The sequence below is a fragment of the Xiphophorus maculatus genome, chromosome 19, assembly GCF_002775205.1.
Source record: "Xiphophorus maculatus strain JP 163 A chromosome 19, X_maculatus-5.0-male, whole genome shotgun sequence".
NCBI lineage: Eukaryota > Metazoa > Chordata > Actinopteri > Cyprinodontiformes > Poeciliidae > Xiphophorus > Xiphophorus maculatus.
Window position 1 is genome coordinate 7866569 of NC_036461.1, and position 15592 is coordinate 7882160.

A 15592-nucleotide genomic window follows, 5' to 3' on the forward strand; every position below is an offset into this window, starting at 1 on the left:
TCATTTCCAACATGTATTTGTGCACCAGAGTCAAAGTGATGATTGATAAATCAAGACTTGCAAATAATTATGAATCACTGTTTCAGCTTGCATGAATTGTAGAAAAATATTGACAGATCTAGCGTGAGTTAAAATACAAAAACTACAAAGTCTTGAGGTAGTAAACCTGCTGAAATTCTTCTAAATGTACCAAAGACAGAGGAAGTTAGATAAAACTACCTTCTTCACATTTCTTTTCTGTTAAAAATAAATCTGATTCATCTCATCTGTTCATAAGCTTAGCAATCTTTTAAGTGAAGGAAACGTGGCTGCTTTCATTTAGGTATAAAAATGAGTTTTCTTTTAGGGTTTAGGACCCACCTGCACTCTGGATGTGTTTAATTTTAATTTAATTGCTCTTTGGAATCAATAAAGTATTTTTGAACTGAAATCCGTATTTTTCCTTATACCTTTCTACAAAAAACAGAGGAGGGATGGCACAAACTGAGAACTCACTGGAGAGACTGTGCATGTCTTCCAGCCTGGCAACACTGTATGGTCCACAAAAAGTAACAGGAAGATCACAAGGAAGTGATATATCAAGATAAATCCCTTAATGGGGTTATTCTGATTCATGCATGTGAAGTAAAGGTGGACTACTTGGAACTGAACTCCTAAAGTAACCTTTGTTGTTGTTAAAACTGCACTATAGAAAGACATTCAGAAGGAAAGCACTTCTCGTAGGTTTATCAATTATCCTCTTCCATGTGCTTATCTAAAGTCCATTTGTAACTTTTCTTGAGGTATCCTAGTGTTTCCAGGCCTCAAGGAATATATATAAATATCTCCTTTCATGTGGTCATTTTAATTAATAGGTGGAAATATATTCAAAGAAACTTGGCTCTATGTGATAATATTATGACTGCTTGTACAATCATAAAATATTTAATTACAAAAATCCACTAGCCACATTTTTTTTTGTTTTACCAGCAACACTCAGGCCTAATTAATCAATCAATCAAATTTTATTTGTATAGGACATTTCAGCAACATGGTAGTTCAAAGTGCTTTACATCATAAAAACCAACCTACTGCCCAAACTGTAAGAATCTGTTGGACAACATGAAGTAGGCTAAAAGATCTCAAAAGACAACACATCATGACCTCATCTTTATAAACTTATTGGGATTATTCAGACTGGAAAAAGTTAAAAAGAAATTTCAAAAAATTTGAGACTCCATCAGACTATGGTGAGAGTTGTTATCCACAAATGGACAAAACAAGGAACTGTAGTGAACCTTCCATGGAATGGCTGGACTTCCAACGTTTCTTCAAAAGCCCATCAACTCATCCATGAGGTCACAGAAGAACTAAAGCACAACATGCCTCCCATATCTCAAGCAGTGTCAGGATTTAAAAAAATAAAAGATAAAATAAAAAAAGATACAGGATAAAAACTGCATCCTTGGGTGACAGTTCAACATCTCAAAAGACTTGCAAGTATTTCAGGGTAATATTATGGTCAGGAGCTGCTTGGTGTCTTCACAATTGAAATGGTTTTCAGTAAGCTGTAGAACCATGACTTATGCTGTCTAGTTAAAAAATCCTAAAGGAGATTGTCCAACCATCATTACAGGACCTTAAACTCAACTGCACTTGGGTAATGCCTAAGGTCAATGGTCTGAAACATACCAGCAAGTTCACCTCTGAAAGGCTCAGGAAAAGACAAGCAACATTAGCAAAATAATCATTTTGGTGTGGCATAGTCAAAATTTACTCTCCAGTCTCTGGCAAAGATGAGTGGGTCAAAATTAATCTATAGAAATGCAAAAAACACACAGCCAGTTATCTCAAAGACATGATGGAAGTCATTCCCATGGTGTAATTACATTTTCAAATAGGGCCCGGGTGGTTTAAACTGATTTTTTCCCTTAATGAATTAAAGCAACAAAAAACTTTCTATGTCAAGGTTTACTCAAATTTGAAACTGACAATTTTTTGGTGATCTTAAAATTTAAATGCAACAACCACAAACAGAAGAAGTATGTAAATAAATGTTCACAGCACTCTAGTTCCTTCAGAGAAGGTCCTCCTCTTAACAGGTTATTCCCAGGAAGAAGACAAAAAGAAAAATCTAAAGAGATGCATCCAAGAAAACCCTGAAATCAGATTAGATAAAATTAGATTACAAAGCCACCTTTCCAGAATCATTAAAACATATTTAGGAGAAGTTCCAGCTGGGGTACAGGAGGCAGAATCATGGGAGACTAACAGCCAACATAAGTTATCTCCATGAGGTTGCTTTGACTGTTCGTCTCTATTGTCACCAGCCTGGCAGGGTGCTGGATCACATACCCAAGGGATAAATAGAGAAGGACACACGAAGTATAGAGAAAGTTTAGCAAAAGGAACCGCCGTCCCATATCTTCTTGTACAATCGATGCTCCCTTTTTCTCCCCAGGACTTTTTAGCTGGGAAAACAGTCTAGTTTTATCCAAAAACAAGCAATAGAAAGCTCTAACTTTCAAGATTAGAGCTCTTAGTTCCACAGTTAGACTGTAAAAACCACTCACAGTCTCACGTCTGCATCAGTTGTGGAAGTGAATCACACAACAGTTTTGCAGTTGCAAGTCAGAAAATCAGCATAAGGTGTTGATAGAATTGGCAACGATTAGCAGCATGAACAAGTAATAGCACATTACTCTGCTTTTTATGCATTCAAACAAGATGTTCACTAACTAAGGTTAGACAGCGCTGTGAGCGTGATGATTTAACAAGACTCAAACTGGCAGCAGAGCAAATAAACTGTTTATTACTGAATTTTACACATTAAACCCTGAAGCAGCTATTTGGGGTTTTGAGATCTCTTTTTCTAAGTCAACATTTACACTTTGGAGGGAAATTCCTCCAACAGGAACAGACAGTTCCTGCTTTTAATTTTGAATTTTGAATTCAAAACTGAAAATATATAACTATATAATATAACTGAACTTATATCAGAGTACACACAACTACTGAAGTTACCAATTCTTTCAAACCACTCAGGTAACTTAAACTACCCAGAGAGCAGGATTTGAGGTCCTTAACAATGTTCCTATTGTCCACGTGTGTTAATTATTGGGGTACTAACAAGAAAAGATAGGATAACTTTACTTCTAATTATTACTGAAGCATCTACTGCTCTTTGTACTCAGAACTTAGAAAGTACTCCTGAACTATGAGTTTTAGTCACCAGTTTTTTTCTTACATGGTAATTTGGCTTACTGTTGTCAACTAATGGAGAAAGTTAACAAAGCCATTCAGGCCACATTTGCCACGCTTACAAACATTGAAATTGTGGAAGTCAGTATACATTTGGGTGTGAAATATATACATTGTATCCGCCACAAAATAACATTAACATCCGTCTGGTTCAGCTTCACGGTGGACAATGGTTGTTTAAACTGCAATCAATTGTCGTTAAGTTTTGTAGCGTGGAACTGGCGCCTTACATGTCAGAGGCAAATGTTAGTTGAGTAACAGTTAAAACTTCAACTGAAGCAATAACTTCTCAATAGCAAAGGGTTCAGACCCATCTATGAGGTAAATAACTTAGAACAAGGGGCTGGTTTTAACCAGGACTGTAGACCAGCAGCATTACTTTGGTTGTAACATGAGAGATTCAAAACCACCTTAACTTGGAATTGTTCAAATTGTATTCCATGTTCAGATACTTGACTTGAAATTTAGTGAGACTTCTTTATCACACCTAGATGGCTTGAAAATGTGTACATAAAGTTGTGGAAGGTGAGTGTAAGTAGAACTAAGTTAACTATGCAAAAAAGAAAAAGACATTTGCACATTTACATGGTAGTGTTACTTCAAGTTTGTTTAGATAAACTATAAAGCCTGCCACCTTTCATTTTTTATCCTTTCAAAGTCATTTGGTCAACATCAGAGGTACAACCTTAGAAGAAAGGTTCAATAAACCTTTCAGCTTTGACTTCAAACTTTTTTTCCAATCCCCCCATTTCAACTCTGTGTGTGTGCGTGTGTTTGGGTTACATCTTCATTCAGTCAAACATGCAGCAGTCAAAGTGTGTTTATGCCAGAGTGCGTGGGGAGGGGAAACGTGTGAATCTGTCAGACTCTCTCAGCCTCTGTGCACCTTGGCAGCGCTGTATACTCGTGCTCTGTATGAAGTGGTCACATCATATTCTGCAGACAGACTCGCAGCCCCGCTGCCTGCTCTCTGACAGCCGTTATGCAATTACTGCGCTGAGACTAAAAACGAGCAGAACACGCACAGAAAAAGGATTCGTATTTTTTACCCCCCACCCCGTCTGTGTGTTTCTGATCACCTTCTCTGTCCCACACGCCGCGCTGAGGCCGCAGATCGTGCGTGGAATCACTAAGCAGCCTCTCAGCTGCCTGCCTTGTTAATTCTCAGCCACCGCCGGCTGTGACACCGCGGGGAAGGACTTGATGCATGCGGATTGGGGTTGACACATTGCGGATCTCATCACGGTGCTGAAGGGAAAAGCAGGAGGGAGACGACGAGGAGGAAAAGGAGGGAGGAGAGTGTGTTTTTGGGGGGGCGGTGGGAGGCAGTGAGGGGAGTTCCTTCAGGAGCAACGCTGCACCAAAGCAAAACACACATTTCCACCCTCCGCTGCTTTCAAACTTACCATGTTGACTTCAGACACCATGTCAATGCTGGCGATGTCTATTCTCATCCCCACATCCACCGGAGCTCCTGTGGAGACAGCAGAGCGTTAGGAAGCAGCGCAGCAGCCCCGCTGAGCCCCACATGGCAACCGGCTGCAGTTTACCTCCAAAATCAGGCCGCAGACGGATGTCATAGCCCTTCAGCAACTTGTCAACAGTCGCTTTTACGTAGGACATGTTGCTGGGTTCGTTTGCGCTAAAAGATTGGGAGGGGAGCAGAGAAAGCATTTCCAGTTCAAATTTACTTAAAATAAACTCAGGCCTGTGTGGAATCAGAGGAGCTGCTGTCAGATCTCACCTTTGCGCACCGCAGACCACAGTGATGAGCAGAGACACGCTGCAGACTGTAATCCACATTGCTGGCAACTCTGATGCTGCCAGCGGCTTCCACATCGGATACTCGCAGGGACGCAACTTAGGAGGCAAAATTAGTATTCCAAAATAAATCAACGCATGCGCGTCCTTTCACCAACATCTGAGCGTCAGGGGGGACATGACTTTGGATGAAGACGAAGCCCGGGCGAAGAAGAGCGCAGCAGCGCAGAGACGAACATGTGAGGAACGATTCACCTGCAGGGTGGAAGGATGGAGAGAGGAGCTGCACGCCCAGCAGAGAACCTCCATCAGCCGATCTGCGTCAGGTTCCGCTTCAACTTCGGGACGGTAAATAACGGGCACGGAGCGCGACTCCCCGGTCACCTTTGGAGGGAGGGAGAACGGGAGGAGAAGAGGGGGAGGCGCGGCGCGGAGCGGCGCGACGCGAGCACGTCCGGGGAGCTGCGCACAACTCCTGGCGGCGTGACGGGATGCACAGCAACTTAATCAGAAATAGCAAAGGGACTGATGCACGCTGATCTGTGACTGATCGACCATGGAAGCTTACAGGGAATCAGGCTATTAATTACCGATTTTATTTGTAGCTTCCCGAGTCTTCTTGAGCAGGAGCACATCCACAAAGTTTTTAAGGGGTGGTCAGAAGGGGTTTGGGGGGGACCCGAAAACCAAAAACCAAAGGAGAAGCTTGGGAATTGTATATGTTGGTGTGGCAATTTAAAACTAAGGTTCAATAAAAAAATAATATTTCTTATTATTTCTTTAAACAACCTGATCTGTTCATATATCAAGAGGTGGTAAAGCAAAAATATCAGCAGATTAGATTCTTCAGAACATTTTTCATTCCTCTGTCTTATCTCTGGACTTTTAGACTTAAGGGTGGTCCTAGAAGTGAGAGACATGTTCAAAAATGGGCACCTTGAAGGGAAAAAAAAATCCACATAAATGAATAAAGAAAAAAATTATCCGCTCAAAGTTAGTAATTTTCATAGATAAATATTGTGCATATCAGATTGACCATTGGAATAAATCGGTAGACAAACTTTAGATCTGAGTCTGTGAGTGGACAAGATAAGCCAGTTTCAATTTATAAGTGAGAGAAACCAATGTGTTTAATTGAGATGAAGAACTTATTTTAGTTTAGTCACACAGAGACTGGGATTGAATAAAAGAAGAGAATCTCAGCAAAAACCAGGAGAAAATGTCTAAAATATTAGCAAAGCTTAGAAGACAGACACATAGCAGGAACATTTGAATTTATATGTTTGCTATCCGTTTTCATGTGGGTTGTTTTATTCAATAGATCATTGTGTATATTCATTCAAAACTTTCATTTAAAGATATTTTTTTCGTGCTAAACCTTTAAAGTTCTTTGCATGGCCTGGCATGTTAGAAAAATGAAGACCAGTACTGCTTCTGATTAATCTAGTGATGAGTGAGAGCCTGAATGTAGAGAAACCTCAGCAAGACAGAAGGATAACGGGAGAAAGCAAAAGGTGAACTCACTCATTAACTTTGTTGAAGGGAAGAAGAAAAGGAGGAAATTAAATTGACTAATTAAGAGCCCCTACATGCAGAAAAAAACTATTCTACAGACAGAAACTAAACCATGATCACAGAGAAGAGTCAAACTTTATAAAGAGGAAGATCGTCAGTAATACAGACCGGGTGAGTCACAATCTGTAGCACCTGCTGGTAACAGGAATCAAAACTAACAGCAGGAAATGTGAACAAAGTAACTGAAAATAAAAATTAAAAAAAATCTAATTTAATATAACAATTTTTTAGGAGAATACAGAAATTGCTGCACTGTAGAACCAGTGATTGAAAAATAAACCTAAATATTTTTCATATGTACTGGGGTAACACCAACTGCATGTGACGTATTGGTAAAGATGCATCCAATACAACACACCACACTGGGTTTATAAAAACAAGGCCAGATTTCAGTAATATTTTGTGGAAAATTAGGAGTTCAGCTCCCAGCCCACCTATTCAGGAAGCTAATTTCAACTCATTGTACCCATGATCTTATTCCTTAAATAATAATCTGTTTAACCTGGGGATGGGTTGATGGACCAGTCAATCCACATCATCACTTTTCAGCTCATGCAGCTGCCTCTTCACCAGGACAGACTGAAGCATCACCCTAATCTGTTTTTGCATTTTTAAAAATTTCACAATGTTTTGTGACAATGACAATGTGATGACAATTTGAATATGGAGTCATTTTCAAATTCATGAAATTAGTAATATTGGAAATGTCAGGTTCACAGATTTATAATTACAAGTGGATTGAACACATCCTTATTCATAAATTGGCACACACTAGAACAGACAAAATGTGGCAGAATCACTCCACATTAATTACGTTTGCTGTAAATTTATGAATATTCCCTAAATATAGGAATAAATATGCAATGTCTTGCATGCGGACGATGGAGTGTCCACAGCCAAGCGTTATTGCAGCCAGAGCTCTCTTATATGACTGAGTGAAGCCATGCAGCAGGAGTCTGGTTTGCTGCTGGCTGTAGGGAGGCGTCCAACACTGAGATGAAGCTGCCCTGACAACAGCACTTACCCAGCAGGCAGCACGCCTCCAAGGCTGCAGCAGCAGCAGCAAAAGCTTTGTGTGTCTGGTGCTGAGATGAAAGAAAGTTTCACTCACCACCATCATGTTGCGGCAAGGTCAGTGGGTATGTGGAAAATATCTATGTCCCCGAAACACACACACAAGCGTTTTGATTGTTGTCACACTAATAAAAAATCTTTCTGGCTTTAGATTTAAATTGACTTTAAATTGGATTTCCTAAACATTTTCATTCTAACTCTGACTGTAGTTAAAACATTGTCAAAAAAAAGCATATTGATAGAAAGTTGAGTGGAACTAAAAAGGTGTACTAGAAATAGGAATACTCATTCCTTTGAAGGAGTGACAGATCATACACATACTCTTCAAATGTCAAGAGATTTCTTCTGTATAATTTGTAATTATATCAGATGTAATTTCTTCTTGAACTCATGTAACATTCAACTTTTCTGGCACTTTGTGAGTCAAATGTTGACACACAGCAGAGATCAGGTGTAAAAGATTGAGCTAAGCCTATTTAGCAGCGCAACCCTGGAGGATGAAGGCCACGGAGCAAAAAAATATGTTTTTATTTAGTAGGCATAATTTTATTTTCATAGCCCCAGCTTAAATTAAACTCTTTCAGGAACCAGGAATTAACACCAAAAGGTGCAAAATGATTCCGAGGCAAATAAAAATGATCCATCAAACTCTTTTAATGATCTCGTTCATCTGATTGTGGTCCATATTTCCCAATAATAGGTGAAGTTTGTAAATCTCAAGGTTCATCCAACTCCTTGACAGATTGGAGCAGCGTTCTTCTGCAGATGATTTATCTCCTTCCATCATCCTACAACAAGACACCTAGACTTCTCAAGTCTTCAGGATTTGGTGAAGCGCAGACTTGGTGGAGAAATGTAAACATTTTGTTTCTGCATGTGTCACAGCAGCAGTCTCTTCAGAGACTCTCCCTTCTCTTCATCCATGTTTTCCTGCTATGTCACCTCGAGGTGTTATCCTGAAGTGTCACCCCGAGTTGTCACCTCAACGTGTCACCCACATAACCAGATCATTTGCTACTCATCATTTTGCTCTCCACCACTCAGTCCTCCTTCTGCTGCTGAGTTTCCTCCATCTGTCAACTCCTGATAGTCCTCTCCCTGTCCACAAAACACTGTCAGAGCCTCTTGGCTCGAGTGCTAAAATGCTGAAAAATTAAATAAGGATTTATGATTGCTGCATTTTTAAGTTCATTTAAGGTTAAAAGTGCATGGAGGTTGCTTTCTAAAAATAAACGTTAGGTATTCATGATTTTACAGGTACGTTAAATAGTTTAATAGACAATATGATTGATATTCAGAAATTACAAGTTTAGAATAGATTTATATGAAATTAAGGTGTTTTTCTTGTTTTTTATCATTGTGATAATGATATCTGAAGCAGTTTTGATTTTCAAGGATGCACGACTGCCTGCTTTCTCAAGGAATCTCCTCATCACTGGGAAGCTACTGTCGCCATTCTCCTGCTGCTCTCCCTTTTATATTTCTTTCTGCACTCTGTTCATTTCTAATCATTACCAATCAACAGACTTTCTCTGCACCCACACAAGAACCAACATGTGATTGTTGCAGGATAAATCAGAGCACTCCTGATGAGCTGCTAGGTTATTTGCATGTTTGATTTCCACTTTGCCTTTTGAATAAACTCATTATTAGTGTTACCCAGTGGCTTTAAGAGGTCATTAAAACTTTCTAACTCAACTTGTGGTTTCATCATTGTTAATTCAATGACGACAGCGTCGAATCTGTTTTGTGTTTTTGTTCAACGATATTTAGAATTGCATAATTGTAGAACCTAAATATCAGATTAGTTTAATTTTAAATATATCCAACTTTATTCAAATTAAAATGTGTTAGAGCAAAAATCAGTCTGTTAGAAGTAAAAGAAATTTGATTTGCTAAAATGTTTAATTTTGTCTGGCAATTTTTAAATGTAACTCAAAACTTCTGACTTGAAATGTACAAGATTTTTTACATGATTACATTTTCATGGGTGATAAAGATAAATGCGTGGAATTTTATGCGTTGTTGGTGCCATCTTGTGATAAAAGTAGCTCACTACAGTTAACCAACAGATTTTGTCCAGTTTTTGTTAAAGATTTCTGCAGTGCTAGAAATATTGTTTTCCAGATTTAGTCAGCTAGTTTGTTTTATTTATCTAAAAAATGTTTTTTTTCAAAACCCACATTCATCTAAAGAATTTTGCCATAAGTTAAGATCTTACGCAACACTGGCATTGTGTGGTTTACACACAGTGAGGTAAGAACATCTAAACAAGAACAACGAAATCACTTCTTCCTAGGAAATAAAAAAAACAGATGGAACAAAATTTTATTTAATTGACCTTGCCTAAACTATGTCTTTGTAAGTCATTAGGTCTTTGACAAATTTAGTAATACATTCTGCACACATGAATGAACGAACCATGAATAGCATTTATTAAGATTAATTGATTCCCCTTAATTTTCCGTAGTTTTCATATCTAAAAGCCTTCAGTGTGTTAAAGAAACATTTTACCCGTCATGTCTCTGGATGTTAAACCGTCTTTGTCCAGCAGGGGTAGCTGTTTGCACATAATGTTTTGAGAACTGAACCCCTGAAAGACTTGTCATAAAAACACTGCTCTAAGACACAAGTAACTTGATGCGACCGCTTTCGTTCGACATTCAAACGAAGAGGGCTTGTCTGACTGCTCATTATATGCAGGCGGCTTGAGGAAGTGAATAAATTCAGGCGTGCCACAGGTTCCCTGCTTAGCTACGCCCCCTAGAGTCTATCAGAAGTAAGGGAAAACATGTCACAGTAATAACAATAACCTGGAAACATGTCATCTATGAGTTTGCATAAAATTCCTAGAAGTATCACAAATGGTCTCCAAAAAGTGGAAACTCATAATCTACTTGCCTCTTTGAGCAATTCCGCTCAGAAAAAAAAAAAAAAAAAAAAAAATTATATTGCTTCCAGCACATTCTACTTTCTCCCCTGGCCTCGGATTATCTCCGGACGATTTTTGATCAGGCCAATCAGCGAACGAAAAGAGAAGACGTGAACGATGACGTCGATTTTCTTCGCCGTAGTCTGCCTGTAGTTTTAGAAATGGCAGCGGAAGAAGTGAACAAAGCCATTCGGTCCGTGTTGGCCATTCTTCCAAATATTGAACTGACATATCCGCTGCCTTGTTCGGATTGGCACTTCTCTATTTGCAGTGGAGGATGACAGTTTACAGTGTAGGCAATTTCCTGTATGCTTTCTTGGCGTCGCATATGTCATGGGCAAACGTTAGTAATTGGGTAAAATTTAAAACCGCAACAGAATCCACACCTCCAGGAAGCAATTGTTTCTTAACAGGCTAGAGCCCAAAGACTCTAAACTAAGCAAAGTGTACCAGGCGAATAATTAACAAGTATTTGAGAAAAAAAAGAGAAAAATATCAATAGAAAAAGAACAAAACAGAGATTCTCATTCAGGAATTCAAAAGAAATTGTTTTTTAAATGGTGTTATATTTAATATTTTTCTTCATCTCTTTATTTGTTGAAATAACCAACAGGGGGATTAACCAAATAATTTAGAAAATGACACTAAAATCAAGAATAAATCATATAAATCTATCACAGATATGGTGAATCACTAAATATTCCTGGCCTGACTCTAGCATGATAAAATTAGAGTAGACTATGTGAAAGCTAAAAACATGTTGTCATGGATCTATCCATCTCCATGACAACTCCTCTTACGTAAACATGTTTGTGGAAGAGCAAAACCATAGAGAACTTGCAGAATGACTATTTATGCAGACACACGAAGGGCACATACAGTGCCATTCAGAAAATCTACAGGGATTCAAGTGTCTGGGAAAGAAAAAGTAAAAGAGGAGAGAAAAGAAGAAAAAAGGTGGACCTCGTGGTGCAATATGGACCTTGATTGTTTATGAGTCAGCTCCTAATGTAAAATTAATTTATTTTGCAAAAAGGTGTTCAAAATTTAGAGTGTGTGTGAAGGGGGAAGCAGACAAGACAGAAAATAAATTGTGGGATTTTCATTTTAAGATGACGTCAGTGTTGCTGCTCACAGAAGAAGCACTGCTTTTTGGAATGAAACTAAATCTGCCTATGTGTTACTATTTAGTAAGTAATATACATCAATATAGGACCTAAAATTTATATAATAATAGAGAAAAAGTAAGTGCACACCACAATGCAAGAGCTTGCAGACAACCTTCAGCAGAAAAATCTCCAAGTAGTTGTTATCTTCGATGTTACCAGAGCTTTTGTTACCAGAGAAATTGCTTATTGATTGAATCTGGCAAGCATTTGTTTCTGCACAGCTTCTGGAAGGTCCCACTACAGTGCTTTAGTCCAGTTAACATCCAGTTTTCAGTCCTTTTTGGTTGATTAAATTTTTTCTCAGTTGCTTTGTTGAATATCTCAAATCATCCTCGACACTTACAAAACAGTGAGTACTTGTCTCAGATCAATTGGTACAAACATCTAAACACCATGAATTACTTGCAAAAGAAAGCCTCTTTCTCAAAATTCTTACATCATCAAAAGTAATCATATGTATCAATAAATATGCTGAGTAAAATTCCTCAGTGGGTTTAATAAATAAGGAGTAGGGTGTCTTGTGGGTCACCAACCATATGATAATGATGGAATAATGGAAACTGGCATTATGTCATCAGCCTCTCCTGCCTCTTCCTCTGTTTTGCCTCCTGATTCCTCCACCACAGCCTCACACACTTTCCTCTTTTTCTTCTCTTTGGCACAATGATATTGAAAAAGCAGTTTTGAACATTTCAAATCTGTTCTGAAAAATGTTCCAAAGCGACTGAAGAAAACTGTAAATCTGATATGGCCTAAATGATGTTTAAACCATTTTAAAAACATAAAGCTCATTTAAAATGTCCACTTTGCATAAACAGATTATAACTAGAAAATCATCTGTCTGCTGCTCGGGAGTGTGCTGATGAGCTGTATTGAGAAATCAGAGCTCATCAGTGCCGTAAATGTAACTAATGGATCGCGATTTAATGCAGTAGATAAAGGCCATCATAGATGGGGTAAAATTTTTACTTTCATCTCACAGAGGAGTCAGAAAGCAGTTTCTGAGTTTGCAATTCAGCCTCAACAGTTAAAATTTTCTCCATACTGTCCAGTTTTTGTAAGTAACTCTTGACTCTCTCTCTGTTTGTGTTGTCCTCCTTTGGGGACCTCTTGTTTTCATGAATGTGAACTTTTAGAGCCCAGAGGAGCAGGATTTCATCTGGTTTGGGGTAAAGTGGACCAAATGCACATGGCTCTAAAGATGTGGAGGCGTTAAATCTCCACTAGAGGTCAAACATGTTTAGATGATCAGAGTAAATACATGACTCAGTGGTAGTGAGAGAGCCTGTGGAGGACAGAAACAAGAAAAATCATTTCATTCATCACAGCAGATAATATAATACACAACAAAAATAAGCAAAGAAAACATTGACTATTATAGACAACTAATTATTAAAAAAGGACTATAAACTCAAAACATTTAGAACAGTACAGTTTGTTTGAATACAAATACAAAAGACCAAACAAGTAGATAAAAATATATAGAAAATTATTAACAAACTCTATAAAGGAATAAGTAAATAAATAAATTATTTAAATGTATCTATTAACAAATGGCATTAACTAATAATCAATCACAAAACTACTTTCATTTTGTCTTTATCCGGTAAATAAAGCAATCATTTACATGTTAGAGAATGAAAAGTTTTAACCTGAGGTAGTCTTAGTCTTAGTCTCAAAGACTATATTGACTTCCTGCTACACTGGCAGAAAGTCAATATACTTTCTGCAGCTTTGATTCTGCATGAACCCGTTCTCAGTTTATAGAACATTAAGACTCTAAACATAACTTGAATAATGTGGAAAAATGCAAATGTGTTGTGTTCCTGTTTGAATGACTCATTCAGACTCTGATGGTCAACACGAAGACATCTGTTCTGTGTGAGGAGTGTAGATATTCAAGATGAAATGAAGCTGTGTTTCGCTGAGGTAGACAGCAAGTATAAATATTAAAAATCATGTCAAACGGAATCACATTTTCAGCTTCAGCTGCTCATTATGAATAAAACTGAATTTATTACCACAGGGAACATCTTCTAGATGAGTTCAAAAGAAATTTCCTAGGATATTTTTCCATCACTGCCTCAACAATCAAACACTTTCACATCCAGTGTTTACTGTCTTTTGTCAGGTCGCTGTAACTGTATATTTGATAAAGTGTTTACATTTGATGCCTGGATCCACAATGTTTGACCCCAGGAAGTAAAGCTTTACTCCGAGAGAAGCCAGAAACCTGTACTTCAGAATGCTAACAGTCATCAGTAGTGAAATGGGGCTGAACCAGATCTAAAACTTGTGTGCAGGTTTAAAAGCACAGTTTATCTTCAGACTTTACACACTTTTCTGTATGTGATCCCAAAGAGATTTGCAGTTGTAATACGCTTTGTTTAATCAGGGTACATGTCAGCTGATTGGATTTTTATCTGCAATAGTTTCTTCAAACGCAATTAAATATTAAGTGAGTCTCACATATTCAATGATCATCAAATTCATATTTGTCATCATCAAAATCTGTGAACAGAGCTCTCTGCAGAAGAGTTTATGTTTCTTTTGATGCCTGTTTGCTCCAAAATTTTCAGATTTTTTTGCATATGTTGCACAAGCATTTTGGTTGTTGTTCTGCAAACAAGATGGCGTTACAAAACAAGATATTTTCAGCTCAGTGAAATGATTACAAGCTGTCACTTTAGGCCATTACTGTTGTATCTAGATTTGAATCTTGCTTGTCCTCTGCTATATTCTGTGACAAATCAGTTTCACACAGAATCTAAAATATCATTACATATATTAAGATGTAAAAACTGATATTTTTTTAAAACACAAGCTCTATTAAAAAACAATCTAAACCTAATCCAAAACCTGCAGCTGTGACTAGAATAAAACTACTTATCCAAATTGTTTCAAATGGACCAGAAAAAAAGGAAACCAGCAAAATTACTTAGGATCAAAAGTACTGAGGAGCTACTAAAGAAAACAGATTTTAGAGACTCAGTAATGAAAAACAGATAATAAGGAGACAAACACAAGGCAAATGCTCAAACCCACACAGCCTAACATTAGAATGTCTCTGATCATTCTTTATTTATTGCTTTAATGTCTTGTCAATTTTTATTTATCCAGCTACCGTACAACTGAGTAGGGAGCTTTGTTTCCTTGGAAATGAAGCTGCAGTTTATGACCTTAAATATTTTTATTAAATGCCACAGATGCAGAGCTGACTTTATCTAAATGACACAGCATTTGACCTTTCCCAGGTTCACCGTTTTTATCTCATAGCAGTGGATTGTTCTGGTCCTGAAGTCAAAACGAGTTTGCATTATATTGGGGGTATTTTGAAACTGAAACTCTTTCAACTGGATCATTCATTGACTCTTTATAGAAAGACAGAAAGCTGTTTATATGATGCCATTTACATATAGATGTTCAAATTTCCTCTAGTCATTAATCGAGTAAACTGAACAGGTGGAAGGTAACTTGGAAAACCTCTTTCATATTTTTTTTCCTTCTCTCTCTCTCATGTATTCTTTTTTTTTGCACCTCCTCGACATGATGCTACCATAATCTGCTTATGGATTCAGCTACAAACTTCAAGATCTCACACTGCTAGAATGACATAAGGGCCTTATTGGCCTAAGATCCAATATCCCTGCACAATTTTTCAAATGTAGATGTGACCACACAAATCATTCCTTGGACAGGAAATCATCTATGAGATGAAGATCCCTGATCTACACTATTGTTATTTTAAAATATTTCGAAAAATATTTAAACCCTCTGCAAAGTAAGTAATCAGAGTAATATTTCATTTAAAGTGCAGCATTGCAGGATAGACAGACAAAGG

The 15592-nt window shown here is 37.8% G+C and overlaps 1 protein-coding gene across 1 annotated transcript in view; it reads right to left on the minus strand.

The window, feature by feature from the left end:
* Nucleotides 1–7176, minus strand: part of gabrb1 (gamma-aminobutyric acid type A receptor beta1 subunit) — a 39914-nt gene extending 32738 nt beyond the window's left edge. The window contains exons 1-3 of the mRNA XM_005797724.3: nt 4985–7176; nt 4791–4882; nt 4647–4714 (exon numbers count right to left, since the gene is read on the minus strand). Of these exons, the coding sequence (XP_005797781.2) occupies nt 4647–4714; nt 4791–4882; nt 4985–5079 (255 nt within the window). The 5' untranslated portion in view covers nt 5080–7176. The remainder of the gene's footprint in view (nt 1–4646; nt 4715–4790; nt 4883–4984) is intronic.
* Nucleotides 7177–15592: the final 8416 nt, after the last annotated feature.